The sequence below is a fragment of the Montipora foliosa genome, chromosome 13, assembly GCF_036669935.1.
Source record: "Montipora foliosa isolate CH-2021 chromosome 13, ASM3666993v2, whole genome shotgun sequence".
Lineage (NCBI taxonomy): Eukaryota > Metazoa > Cnidaria > Anthozoa > Scleractinia > Acroporidae > Montipora > Montipora foliosa.
In genome coordinates, this window is record NC_090881.1 from 13263989 (window position 1) to 13285543 (window position 21555).

Here is a 21555-nt window from a genome sequence, read left to right on the forward strand (position 1 = left end):
ACCTGCTTCCACTGCTTCTCCACGTATTAGCAAGGTTTCCAGATAATTCTATTTTTGGAGGAACAGGGACGTTACTGGTAAATATCAGTGCTTGGACAGCTTGTACGGGTTGTCCTCCCTCAATCGGTAGATCGGCGGGCATGCTTCAATATAAACCCTGTCCGGCGGGGTTAGTATCTGAATGGGTGACCTAAAACATATCCTTTTCCAGCGAAACATTTATTAAAACAAACAACATACCTAATTGGTCTTAGAGGCAAAAACCTCTTCCAATTTCATTGCGTGCACTCAATCGTGTCAAATTACCATGTACGCAACAAAATAAATTTCAGGTTCAAACCCTTTCCTGAAGAACCTTCTCCTTGAATAATGATGCACAAAATAGTCGACACGCTTTCTTTCAAATAATTCTTGACTGTCACATTTCCAATTATTATTTTTTACTTGACTTTGTTGAACCCATAAGTTACCAGATAATTTTCCATTTGGTTAACACTACGCTCGTGATAAAATATTGGAAATACAGCTCACTTTGATTTCGGCTGGACGGGTGAAAGATTGTTGTCGAAGTCCATTACTCGTCGCTTTTAAGATTCCAGATCATCATCGCCTGTCTTGTTCATCCAATTGACGTTCCCTTCTTGAGCTCCATGAGAGCATATTTTGTTGACTAAAACGCCAGTCGCGTTGCAATGACTTTAGACGCCATTGCTGGTTAACGAGAATAACAAACTCACGAGGCAGAATGTATATTTACATTTAATTAAGTTAGCACAATAGAAAGACTCTAACATCATTTTGAGACGAAAATGCTTTACTATTGGCATAAAAACTATCCAGTTAAGGTCGCATATTATAAAACATGATGAATTCATAAAGGCGACCTTTTCCAGCGAACAATTTTTTGGAACAAACAATATATTTGCTATTAGAGGCAAAACTCCCTTCCTATTTCATTACGTGCGTGAAGAGAAAAAACTCAGTCGTGTCAAATATGCGCAATATTAAAACAAACTAAATTTCAGGATCAAACCGTTTCCATGAAGAACCTTTTCTTTGAATAATGAACCACAAAATAGACGACAAGCTTTCTTTCAAATAATTCTTGGCTGTCACATTTCCAATTACTTTTTTACTGAAGACTGTGCAGACTTGATCACAGATCCAGTTAAGGTGTTCCATTTTTTCTCTGTCTTTGTTGAACCCATAAGTTACCAGAGAATTTTCCATTTGGTTTCAGTGTTCTACATAACAGCACACTTGGTAAAATATTAGAAATACAGCTCACTTTGATTTCGGCTCGACGGGCGATAGATTGTTGTCGAAGTCCATTGCTCGTCGCTTTTAAGACTCCAGGTGTTTGTTTTTCACCGCCTGCCTAGTTTATCGAACTGACGTTCCATTATTGAGCTCCATAAGGGTATATTTTGTTTAAGGATCCACTAAAACGCCATTCGCGTTACATGACTTTCGACGCCATTGCAGGTTAAGTTAATGATTCTACTGTGTCCACCAGAGAAATCTACGCATTTCCACTATCCTCTCGATCCTAAGAAAATACGCGCAGAAGGCTCTATGCACAAAGACACCACTTACCAGGGAAGTTACAGGCAAGACTATTACCGACACGGAAAAAATAAAACGAACAAATCCCACCCACTTTCCGACTGGGATTGCCATACTGGCAACCCAGTAAATATTTATGAACGTCAAGCAGACTACTGCACGACTGACATTCGTGTAGTTTTATCAGTCGTGCACTAGTCTACTTGACTTTCATAAATATTTTTCAAGCATTAGTTAAAGTAAGATGGCCACAAAAACGCCGGGGAAAAAGTTCCAGGCCGGTAAAAGAATGGCAAATTTATTTCCGAATCATCATAAAACGTTAAAGAGAGGTGAGCGGGAGGATAGAAAAGCTCTGGGAAAGGTAGCTGATCGAGTAGTGGCTGAAAGTTTGGAAAACTCGAGGACGAACCGTTGCGTAAATTTAATGGGCTGCTTTTTAAAAAGGTTTTTATTACCCTACGCACTTAAATTCAAAATGAATGCATGTTTTTGAAGTTCCTTTCCTTTACTTTCGTGAAAACAGAGCAGTATTTTCGTCCTCGTCCGCTTGAATAGTGCGGACCTGCGTGGAAACAACCAGGGATTAAATTTAGCAAAAACCACACTTCAGAAGATGAACATGACGGCAGTGAAGAGATATGCAAACACTAAACAAATGAAGATGACGCCTGCTTAAAACTTCGTTGCTATGCTCGAGAAGGTTTTTTTTTCGGTAAGAACCTTTCATCCCTTCAAAGATCGAACCTGTCTTAGGTACCAGTCCTTCCCCGACAGGTCACGCAAAAGCGTGATAAACGAAATTTCTAAGAGCTTTACAAAGTCACATCGATTTTACTCGTTTAGATAATCGGTAACCCCTATTTTTTTTAATGATGAATCTCTTACTTTACTTACTATCTACAAAACATGATGAAATGAAAAAATTCCCACCGTAAGAAGTTATCTTTTTATAACATTTTCTTTCCTCGTGCCATCGAATTCCGGTAGTGGTTGCAACGGATAGAGCGTACGAAAACGCTCGTCGAGGATGAACTCTACTGTTTACGACATCCCTAGCGGTATGCAGTTATCTAAAAATCCCACTCCTAAAAACCTATGCACGGAAGCCTTCACTCTAACAGTTTATTTTTATGATTTTCGATGGATGAGCAGATAAGGCTACATCTCGCTATTATGATGATTTCTCGAAATAAAGGCATTTTTCGACTGCCATTTTCTCCGAAACAAAGTCGGTGAACCCCATTTTTTTTTCATTTTGCAGTAAGTACTTCATGACCTAACTCTAAGTGAGAAATGAAGAAAATCTCACCGTAGGAAGATTTTCCTTAAGTCCTCCGATCGGTGAATAACAACATAATTGGTCTCTCAGGCCTCTTCCAGACGACCCTCCAGTAGTTCGAGTCTGTCAAGGTTGCCATCTTCATGAGATGAAAAGTACGATTCCACTTCAGACACAAGTTGCCATGCAGCAGTGAAAAAATAAGCAAGACCGTTAGGTCTTCGAGTTACTCTCGCCGCCATATTGTATTGAAGATGCCAGCCGTACCAGTTCCTCCCGTGCTGGTTGTTTTGCGCGCAATGCATCATGCCATAAATTTTGAGTTGGGAATAAATTTTGAGTTGACGATAAATTTTGAGTTTTGCATGACTTTTGAGTTTGGCATAAATTCCAGTTGAAACGCTCCACAAAAGAACAAGTTTAAGACAAACTAAACCGTACAAGTAAAGTTGACCATAATTGTTGAGTTCTGCATAAAGTTCATACTGAGAACACTCCATAACACCGAAAGTTTAGCATAAATTGTAAGTTTACGATATATTTTTAAAATATACAATAATGTCCCAATCGGCGCCCCATAAGGAGTACTAGGGAGTGGAAGATTTCGTGCGCGAAGCTCATCTGACGAATGTCGGAGGTTTGAAGACAGCTGGGTTTCTGATACAAGTCGAAGGAAGTGGAATTGGGCGCTGAATATTTAATACTTAACGCAGAGAGTATGGAAGAAAGGCATGACAAAGTTAAAACAAAGGATGAAAGCTGCAAAAATATTGTTATTACCACTGCTGAAGCGAAAATTGAAATCTGTTATAAATGACGGAAACTGTAAGTTACGAATCTTTTTTGTACTAAAAATACTTATTGTGGTGTGTTTGGTTGTTTCTAGTCAGTAAAAAATATAGGGGAAGTGCTTCACCACTGGATATACGCATGTAAAGCATGCTGCATTCTTAAAACTAAAACACGCAGCAAACTGTCTCTAACTCGCCAGACAAAAAATGAAAGCTATTTTATATCTCTAATGGCTAGAAGTTAATTCTGCAAATGTCAACAACCATTAACAAGACCTCAAACAGTCGTTATTTGACAATGCCGAAGGCGTCCTTAACAGGTGATCAATGATAAACGTTCGGCTCAAACTTGTTGTTGATGTTAATGACGAGAAATTCAAAAATGCTTTCAAATTGTTTCTAACTTTACATGCAACGTTACGAGGAGACACAAAAGGAAAACGGTAATAAAACTACAAGCTTCTCAGTATTTTATAGCTCTAATGACTAGAAGTTATATGTAAGTAATTCTGCAAAGTATCAACGACCAATACCAAGACTTCGAACAGGTGTTATTATACACAAATGCTGCAAGCGTCATTAAAAAGGTGATGGTGCTTTTTTAATTTTCTTAAGTAAATTTATGGTGAGCTTGGTGGGACATGTTTACAGATTTTATTCCTATGCAAATCCTATGGAAGCTGCAGATAAAATGCATCTCAAAGCCCATTTGGTTAAAAGTAGGATTATTTTGGTTGTCCTTTGAATGGAATTTGGTGATTGATTCCGAGGTTCATCTGTCCAGCCTGTTGCTGACTAGAAAAAAAAAAAATTAATTTGGGTAATTAATAATTTGCTCGTACTTGCAAAAAAATGAATGATTTAATATGCAAAAATGAAAACAGACAAAACAGAACTGACGCAATTCCGAATAGCTTGAACGGGTGTCCGGAAAAAAAAAACACCAACAGCTATTCGAGAAGGTCCCTAAATGAAAGCGTGATGACTAATTTCCAGGTGCGTATGCAATTCAAATCTCTTTTCGTGCTCTCCAAAAAAGCATTTTGAAACTACAAAATTACAAGATTTCGTGAAGAATGCTTCCTTAACCACTTAACTGTAAATCTATCAACCTGTATATTTTTCTTGGAAACATACAAATAGCATGATCCTGTTTTTCAAAATCGACACGTTTTGAGTAATATAAAAGCCTTGTATACTCTTCTTTCAATGAAAGAAATCTCAACTTTACCGACATTTCTTAAATCTTAAGTATAAGGAAAGTGATAAACAGTAGCCTCGAAGCAGTCACCATTTGAAATTCTCAAGCAAGCTGAAATGTAGCGGAGATGAAGATTTGGTGGTCCCCGTTTTGAAATATCTCAGCGCACAGTTATTTCGGGATCGCTTGAACTGGGATTCGGAAGAATATTAAATTTAGCATCTAGCTTTGGAGGTACCGTAAAAAAAAAAACAAAAAAACCTATTGAGAATATCAGTTTTTAGGAGCATTTTTTGAGCTGGATTGCTATCATCTTAGAACGCAATGCTGTATACGCTTACCTAAAATTTGTGTCATTGTTCAGTGACTGAGAAGGGAGAAAAAACTGATTTTTGCTTAATTTGACTTCGTTTTTGTTCTTACTATTCAGTTTATGTTATGAGAAGCGAAACCGTTGACAACAAGCATTGGGATACAAACAAACAAACAAACAAACAAAAACAAAAAAATATATAAAAAGAGAACAAAGTACAAAGGCAGAAATAGTTAGGTCCAGGCCCTGTTTGTCATAAGCGTTTCCTAATTTGACGAAATTCTTTGCCAAAAAGGTAGAATTTGAATCAAAGTGTCCCCACAGTTTAATGCAACTCTGTCAGAAAAAAAGTAGTTGCAAAGGTCTCTATTGAATATGTTTGATCTGGATGGAGTCGTTTCATCAACCAAACGCACTGTTTTGGCTTGAGGTTGTGATGTATAAAATTGAGCAAAATCTGTTTCTTCGATCAAGCAGCTGAAGAGGAAGTCGGGAGATAATATTACTGCCAATGACATAACAGGCGACAAGCACGGTTATCCATCAAATTATCGATCCAGTTTTTATTAAGCTCCGCCTACGCTGTTGTAACATAAGGTTGGGAAAATTTATTCAGAACGCTTTCTTAGTATTGGCTTAAATTTATGGCGATTCCCTGGTGTTTCCTTTCCGCAATCTTTTTTTTCTTTTCTTTTTTTTTCTTTTCACATTTTTATTTTCATTATTAATTGCAACGCACAGCACTACTAAGGCCCCGTCCTCACGTATCCGGAGATTTTTGTATCCGCAATTTTTTTTTATGCGGATACAAAAATATCTGCGTCCACACGTAGCGTATACGAATCGTATCTTTGAAAACGAGATCATTCACATCTTGATTCATTTCATTGAAACACGCCAACTTGACTTGGAACAAGAATCGGCAAAATACGGCAATGCAACCAAGAAAGGACGAACACTAAATTACCTTTAGGTGCTTTAAACAAACTTCTGAAAACACAAGCTAGTGAAATCTCCCCCTAATTTTACGAGAACTCATTTCGATTACGTGTCTATAATATAAGGGCAAAATTTTCTTGGCATTGTCGAGGCACATCGAAAACCAGTTGGACAAACGGATTAAAAAAGCACTTGTTCCCTCGCATTTTAAAGCAAAACAAACAAAAAATTCAACTTTATCTTTGTGTCCAAAATAGTACAGATAATTGTTATTTAATTCCAGTTGTCAATAAAAATTCGAGTTTTATTCCTGAACAAAGGAAAAACCTGGTAAAGTATAAAAAATGTTACACTGGTTAAAAATATTATTGAAAAGATCTTAAAATCCCAACGTTTCGGCTACTAACATAAGCCTTCTTCAGGGGTAATAAAAACATATAACGAAGTAACAAGTGTATTTAAAATCGCGTAGGCGCTAATAAAAAAACAGAATATATTACAAAATCAGTTCTTGTCCAATAACACCAAGGCCCTGTACTCTTGGGGCAGGTACACGCCATCATGTCACCAAGCTCGAAGAAGAAGACGAACTGGTCTCGTTCGATGTCGTTTCTCTTTTCACTTCAATTCCTGTGGAACTTGCTATTCAAGTTGCTACCGATGTGCTGTCTAAAGATGACACTCTGTACGATAGAACTGCTATCCCGGTTGAGGACATTGTTGACCTATTAGAATTTTGTTTGTCAACAACAAATTTCAAGTACAACAATACCCACTACCAACAGATCTTTGGTACTGCGATGGGCTCTCCTGTGTCAGCCGTTATGGCCAATCTGGTCATTGAGAACCTGGAGAAACGGGCTTTGTCCACCTCTCTCGTCCAGCCTCGGTTTTGGAAACGATATGTCGATGACGTATGTGCCGCGGTTAAGTCTGGTCTTGTACAAACCTTGCAAGATCACCTAAACAACATTGAACCATCGATCCAATTCACCGTTGAAAGGGAAAAAACCAAGAAATAGCCTTCCTCGACGTGTCTGTTTATCGACAAGACAACGGTCAACTTGCGCCGGATGACGTAAAGAGTTTCTGCGTCCTACCCTATGTTAAAGGAACAACGGAGCCGATCAAGCGGGTTTTGGACAGTTATAATATCAAAGTCGCCTTAAAACCATACCAAACCATTGGTAACCTTTTTCCTAAGACGAAAGATCCCGTTTCAAAAGATCAGACGCGCGGGGTAATTTATTCCATTCCTTGCAAAAATTGCGACAAACTCTATATCGGGGAGACCAAACGGAAGTTCAATACTCGGCTCAGAGAACACCAAAAAGCGGTCGAACAAGAACACCCAAGAAATCTGCACTCACCGAACATTCTTTACAGTGTGGCCACACAATCTCGTAGGAATCGTCTATAATATTACGTAGCAGTAGTATTACGTAGTAGCGAACACGACGCCTCTTAGAGGCATGGGAATTCAAATTAACACATGCAAAAAGTCCGCTTAACCGCGATGATGGCATGTACCAGCTCCAAGAGTACAGGGCCCTGGCGTTATTGGACAAGAACTGATTTTGTAATATATTCTGTTTTTTATTAGCACCTACGCGATTTTAAATACACTTGTCACTTCGTTATATGTTTTTATTACCCCCTGAAGAAGGCTCATGTTAGTAGCCGAAACGTTGGGATTTTAAGATCTTTTCAATAATATTTTTAACCAGTGTAACACTTTTTTATACTTTACCATGGAACCATCTGGTTACAAATCAGTTTTTTTTTTAAAAGGAAACACCTATTAAACCACTTTTTAAAAATACGCATCCACTTTAAATAACGCATCCGTAAAAATAACAAACGGTTCAGTGCCCAAGGAAAGAATTTGTGGAGTACATGTAACTTCTTCCAACAAGTATGAGCTATTACTGGTATTCTGTTTTGTCGTTGTCGTTCTCTTTCGCTCTCCTTTCGTTTAAGTTCTAGTCATAGGTCTTCCAGGCATCATGTAACCTTATCAGAGCTTCTAAAGATATGTCAAAATTTGCAATACAGAGAAAAAAAGCAGCTCTAAGCAAACTAAAAATAAACTCTCAGCTTTAAGTTTATATCCCTTCGATGCTTGACTTGAATAACTGCGTAGCCGCCAGTATGGACCACAGCTATCATGATATGTCAAACTGGATTGAAACCAGCGAAAAGGCGAAAGAAAACATTTCCCAAACCGTTTTCCACCTGAACACGAAAAGCGTTGACTGTGTAAGAACTAAAGTTGACGTAGCAGAGCAGTGTAGCCGCGTCGAGTCACAGAAAGCGTGCGAAAAATGAAGCCTCGCTTAGTTTGGGTGAGTGAGTTAACCTAGGTTGAGCCTGCACTCCAATCGAATGTTAGTACCTGGTCAGCGGTCAACTTAAAAAAAAACAGCTGACCTCGGTGAGCTCTAAGCTTGAGCCAACGATATGGTCACGTGATACTGGTCAGCAGAAATCTTGTTTTGACAGGTGTCAATTGATCAAAACATGGATGTCCAATATCAAAGATGTATGCTGTAAACTAGCAGGACACTAGTCACATGGGCATACATAGAGGGGTGGACCTACGGACGTGTGTACGGACGTTCATGACGTCATGGCTATAAAACCAAATTTTCTCGCATCGATGGGTTACCATATTTTCTTAACAATGGTGCTCCGCGAGAGCGCGCCTTCGGCGCTATGATTAACCTTTAAGTCTAAATAAATTGTAAATCTATCAAACAATTGAAGGATGAGTTTTATAAACAGAGTAAGGTCTTCAGCACATTGCACTAGCTTAAATTCTTCCTGCCCTATCATTAGGCCTTGTATGTCTTCTCTGCTTCGAATATCGACTGCTAAATTTTTGGGTTAGGGTCATTGGCGAACTGAACAACGCAAGTGGCGTATACTTAAACGTACACACAAGACTCACGCTCCAGCAAGGGTATACAGCTTCAAAGATCAATGATCGCCAATACGTTTCAAGATGAATCTGCTAATTTATTCCATAACCTTCCCCTTTCCTTAAGGAACTCCATGGAACCAAATGTATTTTTTAAGGAGACAGAGAAATTGCTACAAGATAAAGCCAGGTCCAGGTTATATATTATTTTTTCTTTGTAAATATCAATTATTTGGCGTTTTTAACCTAGTCTTTCCTAAGTTTGTTTTAATTGTAATTAACTTTAGTTAGATATTAACGGATGAAGAGCCACCTCGAAGAAATGCTGTTAATAAAATCATTATTATTATTATGATTATGATTATGATTATGATTATTACTTTTGTTATTATTGGCGCGCGCAGTAGCTCTCGCACATTGATAAAATGGCGCATTATCACTGACGCCAAGCTTAATCTGTCAAGGAATGGCTATTTTCTCCTGAACGAGCACGGTGACCCCTTCTTTATAATGGTGTTATGTACTCGTAATAGGTACGCGGAAAACATATTTTAAGAAAAAAAAAAGTTGGATAGTAGAAGTTGTAATATTTATATATAATGACGTGAAAACTGCATTTGGAGCCAGACACTGAGTGTGAGGTGATGATGTAGTGGTCCAATTTGCTTTCCTTTTTTTTTTTTACAAGATCGAGCAATTTGAAATCACTTTACTTAAAGATTTTGGCCCGGACAAGCAAGTAGGCTCAAGTTTTCAGTAATATTCAATAGCTTTTGCTATAGAACAACAAATTTTCCAGTTGATCAAGTTTCGAACGCTTCTCGCGTAATTCGCTAAAACACTAATAATAGTAATAATAATAATGTTTATAATATTTATACAGGGTAACCATTTCAGTTATACAACTGGTATCAATATGGGCCCTGTAAAACTAACTTGAATAAATGTAAATAACACAAAAATATATAATGGCAAATGAAAATAAGAGATATGCACTAACAATTACGATTAAAAATCATTGCACCTCTGTAATAAAATCCACGTTTTGAAATTTCTAAGTTGATTTTATCAAAAAAGCTGTTTCCTCTAGATCTAGTGTTATAAGAATGAATGTCGCAATGCTTGGTGTTGAAATAATCCTCTAATAAGTCAGGAGCAAGGCCCTTAAGACAGTTATTAACCAGTTCCTTGATGTGCTCATGTCTTCTTTCTGAGAGCGGCTTCCATCCTAGTTTATCAATGATAGCATCACTGGTCCAGCAGCGCATGGAGCGCGAAGACAAGCATGGTGACCTCATATTTTTATTGCATTTTTTAAATGTCCTGTGCATGAATATCAATTGTGCTAAGTTTGACAGAAATCTGGATGGTACGTCATTTTCAAGGGAATTACCTTAAACGAGGATGGCAAGCAGCTGTCAAGGAAGTCATTAATTTAAGGAATATTTATTCACCCTCAGCTTTTGTCTCGTCCCTTAAGGTTAAACAGGAGAACCGAAGAGTTTATTCAGTTTTCAAATCACTTAAGGATCCTTTTCAAAGCGACTCCAATAAACAGGACTATCCCGGAGAAATTTATTGACCCCAAATAAACAGGACTTTCTCGGGAAAATTTATTTTTATTTTTCTTTTGTCCAAATATCATCGAAAAAGGTTACAGAAAAAATGTCCTTGCGATCGCATCGAGTTTAATTTTGCCAGAACACGTGCATCCAGTCCTAACATCGTGTATAACATGTACAGTGTTCCCTTACAGTGGATCTCCGGATTCACAACCACTCTAGAGTAACTACAAAGTCAATCTACCCTAATCTTTTCACAAAAAGGCAAAAACACATTGTGTATAGTATCTCAAGGTCTTTTATCTGCTCGAGCTTTCGTCAACAAATTTGGCTTCAATTTCTCTCTGCAACACCTCTCTGCCATTTGTTTCTGCTCCAACATCTTTACGTGGTTGGTTATTTGCTGCAAACTGCTGAGGATCTATTCTGCATTACAATCAGAGGATTTCCTTTAGAGCACTGGTCTTTGATTCTGGCCAGAAATCCATCTTCACTGATGCCTCTCGCTTGTCATTTTCTCTGACTTCACGCTATTCAGTTTCCAACCCATTCTAGAGATCAGTTACGAATTCAGTGTACTGACACGGTGCCTGCCCATTACCCTGTCCAGAGGAATGTGCAATTCCCTCCCCAACATTAGTTCAAATATTTGGCTTGTGGAGGAATGGACACTATTCCAGCAAACCATCATGCAAAAATCCAGTTGTTCATCCCATTTCTGGGGGTCACCTTCAGCTCGTGCCTTTAGCATGCTCCAAATAGTGTTGTGGATGTTCTCAATTACTCCAACACCCTTTGGATGGTAAGCGGTTAATCGGGTCTTTTTCATCTGTGTACATCTCCTCGAACAGCTGGGACTCAAAACCGCGTCCTTGATCGCTTTGTAGGCATACCTGCAACTACAGTTCTTTACAAGGACTTTGGGCCAAGTTGTAGCATGCTGGTTGGGAATCGCATAAGCTTCTGCCCACTTTGTTAGCATATACCAATCAAAAATCACAGATTAATAATTTTGTCTCTCTTGGGGGAAATCTGCGGTTTTTGATTGGTTAATTTGATTTGATCAAATTCGATTGATGGCTCAGTCCTCTCCCGATAATATAACGATAGCAAAAACCTGAGTGAAGCATGAAAATAGAGCAGGATTTTGAGGTTGCAGAGCCGTGTATATGCGATGATTTTTGGCTCGATGCTAGCAAAATTATTTATTTTTACGTGCCAAAGGCTGGGATTTGAGCAACCTTTGGAAGAACCTTTGGAGAAATTCGGCTAAATTCAGGCACTCGGCCGTGAGCGGTCTTCGAAGCTGCACGCCTTGTCTATTTATATTGTATGTGACGACGCGTCGGATCTGAAGGAGAAACTGAAGGGTCCCAAAAACCCATCACATCACTCAGGACAACGGAGAAAATAGTGGGTGAGTGAACTTTATTTATCTGGCTGTCCATAAAATGACTTTTTGAAAATAAATATGGAACATTTTCCTCGATCAGTTGAATCCGCCGTTACAACTGCCTGAATAACGTGACGTCACGCGCTCTCGCATCCTTGTAAGGAAGGAAGAAAGGAAGGAGGGAAGGAAAGAGGGAAGGAAGGAAGGATGGCCTTTATTTTAGGGTAAACCCGTGACAGTAATAAAAAAGTGATAAATGTGTGGCCCTCTACAAAACATAAAATCCAAAATTTATATTAAAAAGGTTTTACACTGTTGTTATAAGAATTGGAAAAAAATAGTATTTAAAAACTATTCACCATCTAAAGTTATTTTATAGACTTGATTAAAAAAAGCTACATAACTACTTAAAATATAGTCAAAATATCCTGTCTTTGCTTCACGATTACATTCATACACAATTTCCCTTTAAAAGATTTAACATCTTTCACCTTCTTTAGGTCATAAGAGAGTTCTTGAAGTAAAAAACGTTTTCTGGTTAAAGAGGTTAAAAATATAAGCTTTGGGCTATCAGTCTATAGCCTTTATTCCTTAAAGGCTATAGACTGATAGCCGAAAGCTTACATTTTTCACAGCATTCATCCGTCTCTCTACATTTCACCATGGAAATCGGTGGGCCTGCTTACGACCATGCTTAACAGGGCCTATCGGTTGTCTCCAAGTTGGCAATTATTCTCTAGTGAGTGCGAAAAGCTCAAAAATATCTTCAAACGCCTTAAATACCCAGAAGACCTAATTAACAGAACTGTTAAGAATTTTGTCGACTATGTTCAATCGGATGCCCAGAAACCACCACAAGTGCAATACTAAGGAAAAACCGTCCTTATTGTATTTCCGTACAAAGATCAGAAGTCAGCTAACGTGCTATGGAGACGACTCAAAGATCTGAGCGTTAAAATTGGTAACACCATCGAGATTCACTCAAACCATCATGACCATTCGCCTTGCTAACCAAGATCTTGCCGATGATATCAGCAACCTGCTGCGGTTTAATTTCAGGTATGATAAGTGTGAGAATTTTCACACTCAAACCATCATGATCAGTCGGCTTGTTGACCAAGATCTTACTGATGATATCAGCAACCTGCTGCCTTTTATTTTCCGGATATGAAAAATCTTGTGGTGGGGCTCAGCCTGGAGAAAATAAATTTCTTCAGTTTTGAATCATTAAAGACAGGCTCACCAGAGTAATCGTCCTTTCCTAATTGTTCCAGAATCTTAGTGAAAAGTCGTTTCATTCACTGGCTACAAATAACTCACCGTATACTGTCCCATTTTCCGTCTCTAATTCAACAATTTTAGTCGTGCGTTTGCCTGAGCAACTTAGGATTTTTAGGGTATTCCAAATGCCTTTGGGATTTCCTTTAGTTTGGTCGACTCGCTCACAAAAAAGGACCGTTTGATCCCTTAATGATATTGGCAGTTCTACATTTAGCGTTGGAGTAATGACTCCAATCTTCCGGGTTGTTTGTCTCTCACGCTCTTCTGAGCATCTTGTTTCTTGTTTTTATGCTTTCATGAACTTCAGTTGTCATCCTCGTAGGTTGGGTTTGTCTTTTCACTCGCTTTGTTTTCAGTCGAATCTGGCAATTAAGAATCTCATTAAGAATTTTTTCCAATTAATCGAGAATTTACACAATTCGATTCAAAGGCAGTGTCCCATGAGACGTTGTCTAAATCACGCTGTACATTATCTTTGTTTAAGTTTTTATTATCACGATATTCAATAGATTTGTGTTTTCTATCCCATTTATTCCTGGTGTATTTGTGAAATATACAGGAAGGTGATCCGACATACAGATATTTGGCAGTGAAATATCAGCAATAAAAAACGGATGAGTAGTTCCTTAGGGTTGTCCACCTGTAGGCCTACTCTAGGACCTTACGTCACCTTAATTCCACAAGCACATTACACCTTAAAGTTAGCTTAAAACAGCTGAGAATGAGTCAGTAAAGTAGTGGCAGATCAAGGGAGGCATCTTAATGTAATTGACTCTATTCTGATTTCCATAAAAAATAATAATGGGTGGGGCAGGGGGTTGCCTCCTGATATCCATTTGAAAGGTGCTGATGAGCCTGGCGAACTCCTGCCATAATACATAGAAGAGGCCGAAAAAAATTAGAGGACATGCTGCAGGGAGCCATATAAGTCCTGATAAAATATCTGCCACAAGCCTTTTTTTACCTTTGCTTTGCAACATGGAGACACCACAAGAAAGATTCTAGTCTCCAAATATTTTATTTTTGGCAAAATATTATGCCATTTGCTTGTTGCAAAAACAAGTATTAAACATGAAAGCCCATAAAAAATAGTTCCGCCTTGTGCTATTAATTCCTCACCATTGTGAGGAGCAGTGATATGATGCCCCAAAATATTTCTGCAACTTTAAATAACAAATATAACGGATGAAATAACGATTGTTTCTGTGACCTATGAAAATGTAGCGATTTAAATAAAAATCGTCTTACCGTACTTTAATTGAGTGTTTTTTCCCTCCTCAAGTAATTCCAAAAATTGCTTTCATAACTGCGAGGATCATAGCTTTACTTGATTTCATATCCGCAGTTCATATATGATCCATTTCATATATCAGTTCATCGTAGATTAATTCCTCACAGGAACATTGGAACCAACAAATGACCAGCTCCCAACGTCAGTGGCTTCATAGCTCAGTTAGTTAGAGCGTCGCACCGGTATCGCGAGGTCACGGGTTCAAACCCTGTTGAAATTCTGAATTTTTCAGGCTTCTTTACGCAATTGCAAACGTTGCGTTCGTAACTGCGGGGATTATAGCTTTACCTGGTCTTTAATACCCTTGGTGGGCGCTTCCAGGGACGGTCAATTATCATTACTTTCTGCATCAATAACTTCCTTGCTCAAAAACAGAACTTGGGGGGAACTTGGCATGTAACGCGGTGTAACCTAGAAGATAACGAAATTCAAGTTCACGGTTAGATACACACTGTACGGTAAGGAACCGTAAATAGATGTTTGCTATTCCTTAAAGAAATTTAGTAATTGGCCAGCTTTAAATTGTACATCTGACCTAATACCACTATTAACGATACCCATGTAACCAACATGAGCTGAGGGTTACAGTTTAGCGGTTGTCTCCTTGTTAGACTGGGATGTTAACAGCCCTGCTCCTACTTTCCTATGGTAGGATTCCCTTGTCCCCTAACAAAGGCGCTGCAGAATAAAACTTGCCACCTCCAGAGAGGCAAACTGGGCATTGAGGCCTGTTTTCAAAGATTCACGGCGACAAAGATTCAGTTCCCGGTTTCCTGCCAAAGGTAGAACAAGGGAGTGTGCGAGCAGCCTTAACTCTCCTGATACTTTTTCACAGGCATTGATAGTGGCCTAAAAAAAAAAAAAAAAACAAGTAACTATCGAGCTTTCTGAGGAGGTTCCTATGTCATTCTTATAGCTGATAACTGGGCCTGTTTGCTGATCGAAATGCCAAAACTGCTACTTTGTTGTTGACTTGTTTTGACACGACGACATTTTTTGCAAAACCACGTACTAAAATGACGACGGTATCACATTTTCCCGCCAAAATGACCCTGGTTTGCACGCGCTCACTGCTGTTCTATGAGGAAAATCTCGTACTTGTAGTCGTTCTCGTCCTAGAATCTAGAGCTTTCTATTGGAGCGAGGAGCACCATAGTTAAGAAAATATGGTAACCCTCGATGCGAGAAATGTTGGATTCAGCTATGACATCATAGATCGCCCTTAAGTACGTCCACCCCTCCATGTGACCAGTATCACGTTGTACTTATGCCCAACATGGTGGCCAACAACTCCTGCTACTTTACAGCGTACATCTTTGATATTGAACATCCATGTTATGGTGAATTGACACCTGTCAAAGCAAGGCTTCCACTAACCAGTATTACGTGACCATATCCCTGGCTTTAATGTAAGTTTAGAGCTCATCGAGGTCGGCTGTTTTTCTTAGTTGACCAGGTACTGGTTTTTGATTGGATTGCACGCTCAAGCCAGGTTAACTTCTTGTAATCAGGACACCTAAACATAAACGAAGCTTCATTTTTCACACGCTTTCTGTGGCTCTACGCGCCTACACGGCCACACTAAGTCAACTTAAGCTCTTAACAGTCGATGCTTTTCGTGTTCAGGCGGAAAACGGCTTGGAAAATATATTCTTTCTGCATTTGTCGCCGGTTTCAATCCAGTTAGACCTATCATGATAGCTGTGGTCCACACTGGTGGCTACGCATTTATTCGAGTCAAGCTTCGCAGGGATATAAACTTAAAGCTTAGTGTTCATTTTTAATTTGTTCGGATGCGTAATTTCAAGTAGATGGGTATTTTTCTTTCCGGACACGCCCTCTGTCCACGCGTATCCTGCGAATTCGCTGGTGAATCCGGAACGTTTTAAACACGTTCTCCAGAGTGGAAATTTTTTTAATTCGATATGAATCCGGAACCTTGCGGACGCCAAATCCGGATATTTTTTTAATGGCGATATACTTTTTTTCTGATGACGTAACAAGTTTGAGCCCAGTTCCTTACCGTGAAATCAATTCTTAAGATGGCTGCCGAGGGCTTCGTGGCGCATGCTTTGTTACCTCTGTTTCCTCGAGGAGTCCTGAGTACTAGGGGGAACCGGATACGTTTCAGATACGTGTGGATGGGCAAATTCGATTTGAATGCGCTACGTGTAGATTGAAATATTTTTGAATCCGGAAAGAAAAAGTTGCGGATTCAAAAATATCCGGATACGTGTGGACGGGGTCTAAAAAGTGGTTTAATCATTTTTTCCTTTCTTCAGGAATGAAACTCGAATTTTTCATCTCAACTGGAATTAAATAACAATCATCTTTACCCTTTTTGGAAATAAAGAAATAGTTGATTTGTTTGTTTGTTTTGCTCTAAAATACGAGCGAATAACTGTTTTTCTTATTTTACGTACTTTGTTTGCCGGCCAACTGCTTTGCGATGTGCCTCGACAGTGACAAAGAGATTTTTCTTTTACGTTATAAACAAATAATCGCGATCAGTTCTCGTAAAATTAAGGAGAAATATCACTAGCTTGCAACCGCGTTTTCAGAAGTTTGTTTAATGCACGTACAGGTAACTTGTTGGAGCGGATCTTGTTTGAAGTTTGCCCTTTCTTGGTTGCCGTACTTTGGCTATTCTTGTCCCAAGCCACTGACATGTTTCGATGAAATACATCAAAATGTAAACAATCTCGTTTTTAGAAATAAAGTGGAATAAAGCACATGAGGAAAACTCTTTTTTGACCTTGAACTGACAAAGTTCCATAACGACCTGTCACATCACGTTCATAATTTTAGCGTGATTTCTATTCGCTGGCTACTGACAGTTTACTCTGAAATGGCTTTTTTCCTTTTCCGTTCGCTCGCTGAGGATGTGCATGTACTCTCTCATGCGATTCAAGAAAAATTCATTGCACAACTGGAGAATTCTAAAGTCAATTTCTCTTAAAGACACCGATATCGCACCCATTGCTTCGTGATTCATGCGATAACGGTTTTTCGCGTGAAATTTAACCCGGAATTCACTACTTAGGCAATGAATATTTTTTATAGAAGAAAGTGAAGAAAATGATTTAGTTTTAAGCAGAAACCGGAAACTGACCAAAACGAGGACAGTTCCAAAACCTTTTGTTTTCACTAACCCTACAGCCAGTAAGAATAAATGACCTGGGAGCTCCGGTTTTAGGCTTGAATAAATCTATATATTAACTTTCGACTTGTTTGGTCGTTTGACAGCTTAAATGCTAAAATAAGATCAAAAAACCTAAAACTGGTCCAATGTTAAAGCTTTGTCTCAAAGCAAAGTTTAAGTAAACTGCCCAAGACGAAGACTAAATGTTTGTCTAAGGTTACATTTAGTGTACTCGCACTCCCATTCAAATGACATATTGATTATAGAGTTAATCACGAGCACTTAAGGCTGAAGTCTTTGAAACAAACTTTTAAAACTTATATGAGCCCATTTATTCCAAATTGCATGGAAAAAACCTTTAAACTACAAATTAATGATGATATACGCAAAAGAATTAGAGAGATATCGTAAATCACAAATCACGCTTCCGAATTCTGCGCTTTCTAGGACTCACCCATGATTGGCTATCTTTGAATTTCTTTTATAATTGACCAATCAAAATGGTTGGTTTGTTATCTCCTTAGGAAAAAATACCTCTTTTCTGCATTGTGTTACCTGAACACTGCAAATCTCGCAGCCAGTAGGAATGAGTAAATTTTCGATGTACATTATTAGTTATTTAACAAACGAATTATCTTTGAATGCAAATTTATGCTGTTTTAATTATCGTTTTTTCCCTTCACGTAGATGAGTAATGTTCTAACCGTCGTTTTTCCCTTCACGTAGATAAGAAATGACTCTGATCTACCAAACAGAACTGCGAATTTCAATTTTTTTTCTTCACCCGTGTGCATTGGCTTGCTGACAGCACTTGGCATCGAGGCTGTTGCTATAGTGACACTGAATGCCCTTGCAATCATTGTTTTCCTGAAAGAGCGAAGACTTCGCAAGCGTAGCTTGTACCTGACGATCAGCCTGGCAGTTGCAGACATGTTAAATGCATGGACTTTGATTTTCTGGATTTTGTCTCTGGGAAACGACTGTAACATCTTCGTGTTTGATCCAGTTAAGATCGCAGGAGCTTCACCCGTTTACTTTCCAGCAGTATCGACAATAAACCTTACTGCTATTTCTTTGGAGCGAGTGCACGCAACTTTTCATCCATTCAAGCATCGCCTCGTCAAAAAGAAGGTGTTTGGAGCAGCTGTTGCGGCTGTTTGGTTTACTGCTGCCCTGTTTACAGTCATTATTTTGGAAGGGGATAGCGCGGGGGCAGGTGCATACTTCTTATTCCTACTATGTTGCCCTTTTATTATTCTTCTTTCTTACACGTCCATCGCTATAAAATTGTACTGTGGAACTCATCCTCAACATCATGGTGCAATCAGTGGAGAAAGAAAACTTACCAAGTCACTGTTCATTGTAACAGTTATATCGTTATCACTATTGCTACCAGGTCTAATTACACTCGTTTTTGGTCATTTTTCTTCATGGGAGAATGATAAGAATTCCCATCAAACGAGGTGGCTTTTAGGGTATTCTCTAGTCTTCTTATTTTGTGCAAACTTTTTCATAAATCCATTGCTATATGCATTCAAAATGCCAGAGTTCAAAAGAGCTTTGCTTTTATTATTGCGTTGTAGATTTCGCTCGGAGACAGTTCAGGTTTTTCGTCTTAGTGACATATAAATTTCAGATTTTACACAGTTAATTAGTGAATTTGTGTTCATCAAGTATATATACAAACTGAGAAATAAAATTTTCTTCCGGGTACTCTTAGTTTTTGATTTGAGAAGACTTGATTTAATTGAAAGCAATAGATGTGAACTGCAGGCTAAAGGAACTTGCCCTGCTCACGGTAAAAAGTGTTTGAACTGTGGCAAATGAACCATTTCTCCAATGTTTGTCGTGGCAAACCCAATAATCGGTCCAAATCTTCGCACCCAAAGAAAACGTCAAGAGGTAAATACCATGTCAGGTTTGCAGATGTTGAAGAGTCTCCGAGTAGTGAAATGTCATCTCTGGCCGGTGTTGATAGTGACAACAGTGAAGAGTATACTTTTAACATTGGTGCACAGGGACACGAAGCTGGCAAGCCTATCTTTCAGGTCACCATCATGAACACACCAATCCGCATTATGGCAGATTCAGGAGCAACCGTGAATATCTTAAGCAAGAGAGACTTTGATGGCCTTAAATCAAAGCCACAACTGGTTGAGACAAGTGCCAAAGTGTATCCATACATGTCTGATAAGCCACTCAACCTGTGTGGAAAGTTCCGAGCTACTGGCACCAGTGATAGCTGTTCATCCGTGGAAACATTCTATGCCGCAAAGGGTTCATCAAGCTCCATACTTAGCTGCACAACCTCACAAGCATTAAATCTTATTAGAGCTGTTAGTATGGTTGAACCTCCTGTTAGTCTGCCACCTGATGAACCAGATTTTCTCAAGGAATTTCCTAATCTAACTAGTGGAACGGGCAAGTACAAAGGTGAACCAGCACGCATACATGTAGATGAATCTGTCAAACCCGTGGCTCAGCCACATCGCCGAGTCCCTTTCCATGTAAGAAAACAGGCGGAGGAAAAACTCAAACAGCTCGAAAATGATGACATTATTGAACGCGTAGAAGGCCCCACCCCTTGGGTATCGCCAATTGTTGTTGTGCCCAAGCCGAATAAACCGAAGGAGATTAAAATTTGTGTGGACATGCGTTCATTAAACAAAGCTATCATCAGGGAGCAACGCATCATACCGGCCATCGATGACGTAGTGTCGGATTTGAACGGTTGTAAAGTGTTTAGTAAGATCGACTTAAATCAAGGGTACCACCAGATCCCATTGCATCCCGACTCGAGAGCACTGAGCACGTTTTCTACACACGTTGGACTGTTCCAATACAAACGTCTCAATTTGGTCTCTCGTGCGCAGCAGAAATCTTCCAAAAGAAGGTGGGTGATGCAATCCGTGGCATACCCTGCGTCAAGAACATCAGTGATGACATCTACGTTGGGGGCGCAGACCAAGACACTCATGACCGACATCTGAGACAAGTGTTCCGTCAACTACAGGAGAGTGGTCTGACAATAAACTTATCTAAGTGTCAGTTTCGAGTTCCCACTATGCTCTTCTTCGGCCATGTGTTCTCTGAAAAGGGCATGTCACCTGACTCTAAAAAGGTTGAAGCTCTTCAAAATGTTGGGCCACCAACCAATGTATCTGAAGTACGAAGCCTCCTTAGCTCAGCTGCATTCTGCTCTAGGTTCGTCAAGAATTTTGCACTAATCGCCAGGCCTCTTCGACAGCTGACCTGTAATGGAGTGAAGTGGCAGTGGACTGAGGAAGAACAGTCATCATTCGAACGCCTAAAAGCGGCACTGTCTACCAAGACTACCCTCGGATACTTTGATCTAAAGAAACCTACTTCGATCTTTGTCGATGGTAGTCCCATTGGTTTAGGTGCTGTCCTGACCCAGAAAGATGTTTCGACTAATGAAGTGACACCTTTGCATTATGCCAGTTCTCCACTGACACCAACTCAAGCTAGATATCCACAGATTGATCGTGAAGCTTTGTCAGTTTACTGGGCTGTGAAGCGCTTTCACATGTTCATCTATGGAGGGGAATTTAAAGTAATCACAGACCATCAACCTCTGGTTTCCTTGTTTAACAACCCCACCTCTAAACCGTCCGCCAGGATAGAACGTTGGCTCATGGAGCTACGGCAGTACCGATTCACAGTAGAATATCGCCCTGATGCCTCGAACCCAGCAGATTATGCTTCGAGACACCCTCTAGGAAACTTGGAATCTCACAATTATGAATCGAGTCTGAAGACAACATCTCTTTTATTGCAAGAAATGCAGTACCAAAAGCTGTAACATTGTCTGAGGTAAAATCTGCAACCACAACGGATCCAGTGCTAAAAGCGG

At 39.3% G+C, this 21555-nt stretch overlaps 1 protein-coding gene across 1 annotated transcript; it reads left to right on the forward strand.

Annotated features, from left to right (window-relative positions):
• The first annotated feature begins 4544 nt into the window (after positions 1-4544).
• LOC137983698 (substance-K receptor-like) lies at positions 4545-19412 on the forward strand. The gene is made up of 2 exons (XM_068830860.1): positions 4545-4635; positions 18408-19412. The coding sequence occupies exons 1-2, from the start codon at positions 4621-4623 to the stop codon at positions 19308-19310; spliced, it is 918 nt and encodes a 305-aa protein (XP_068686961.1). The 5' UTR covers positions 4545-4620; the 3' UTR covers positions 19311-19412.
• Positions 19413-21555: the final 2143 nt, after the last annotated feature.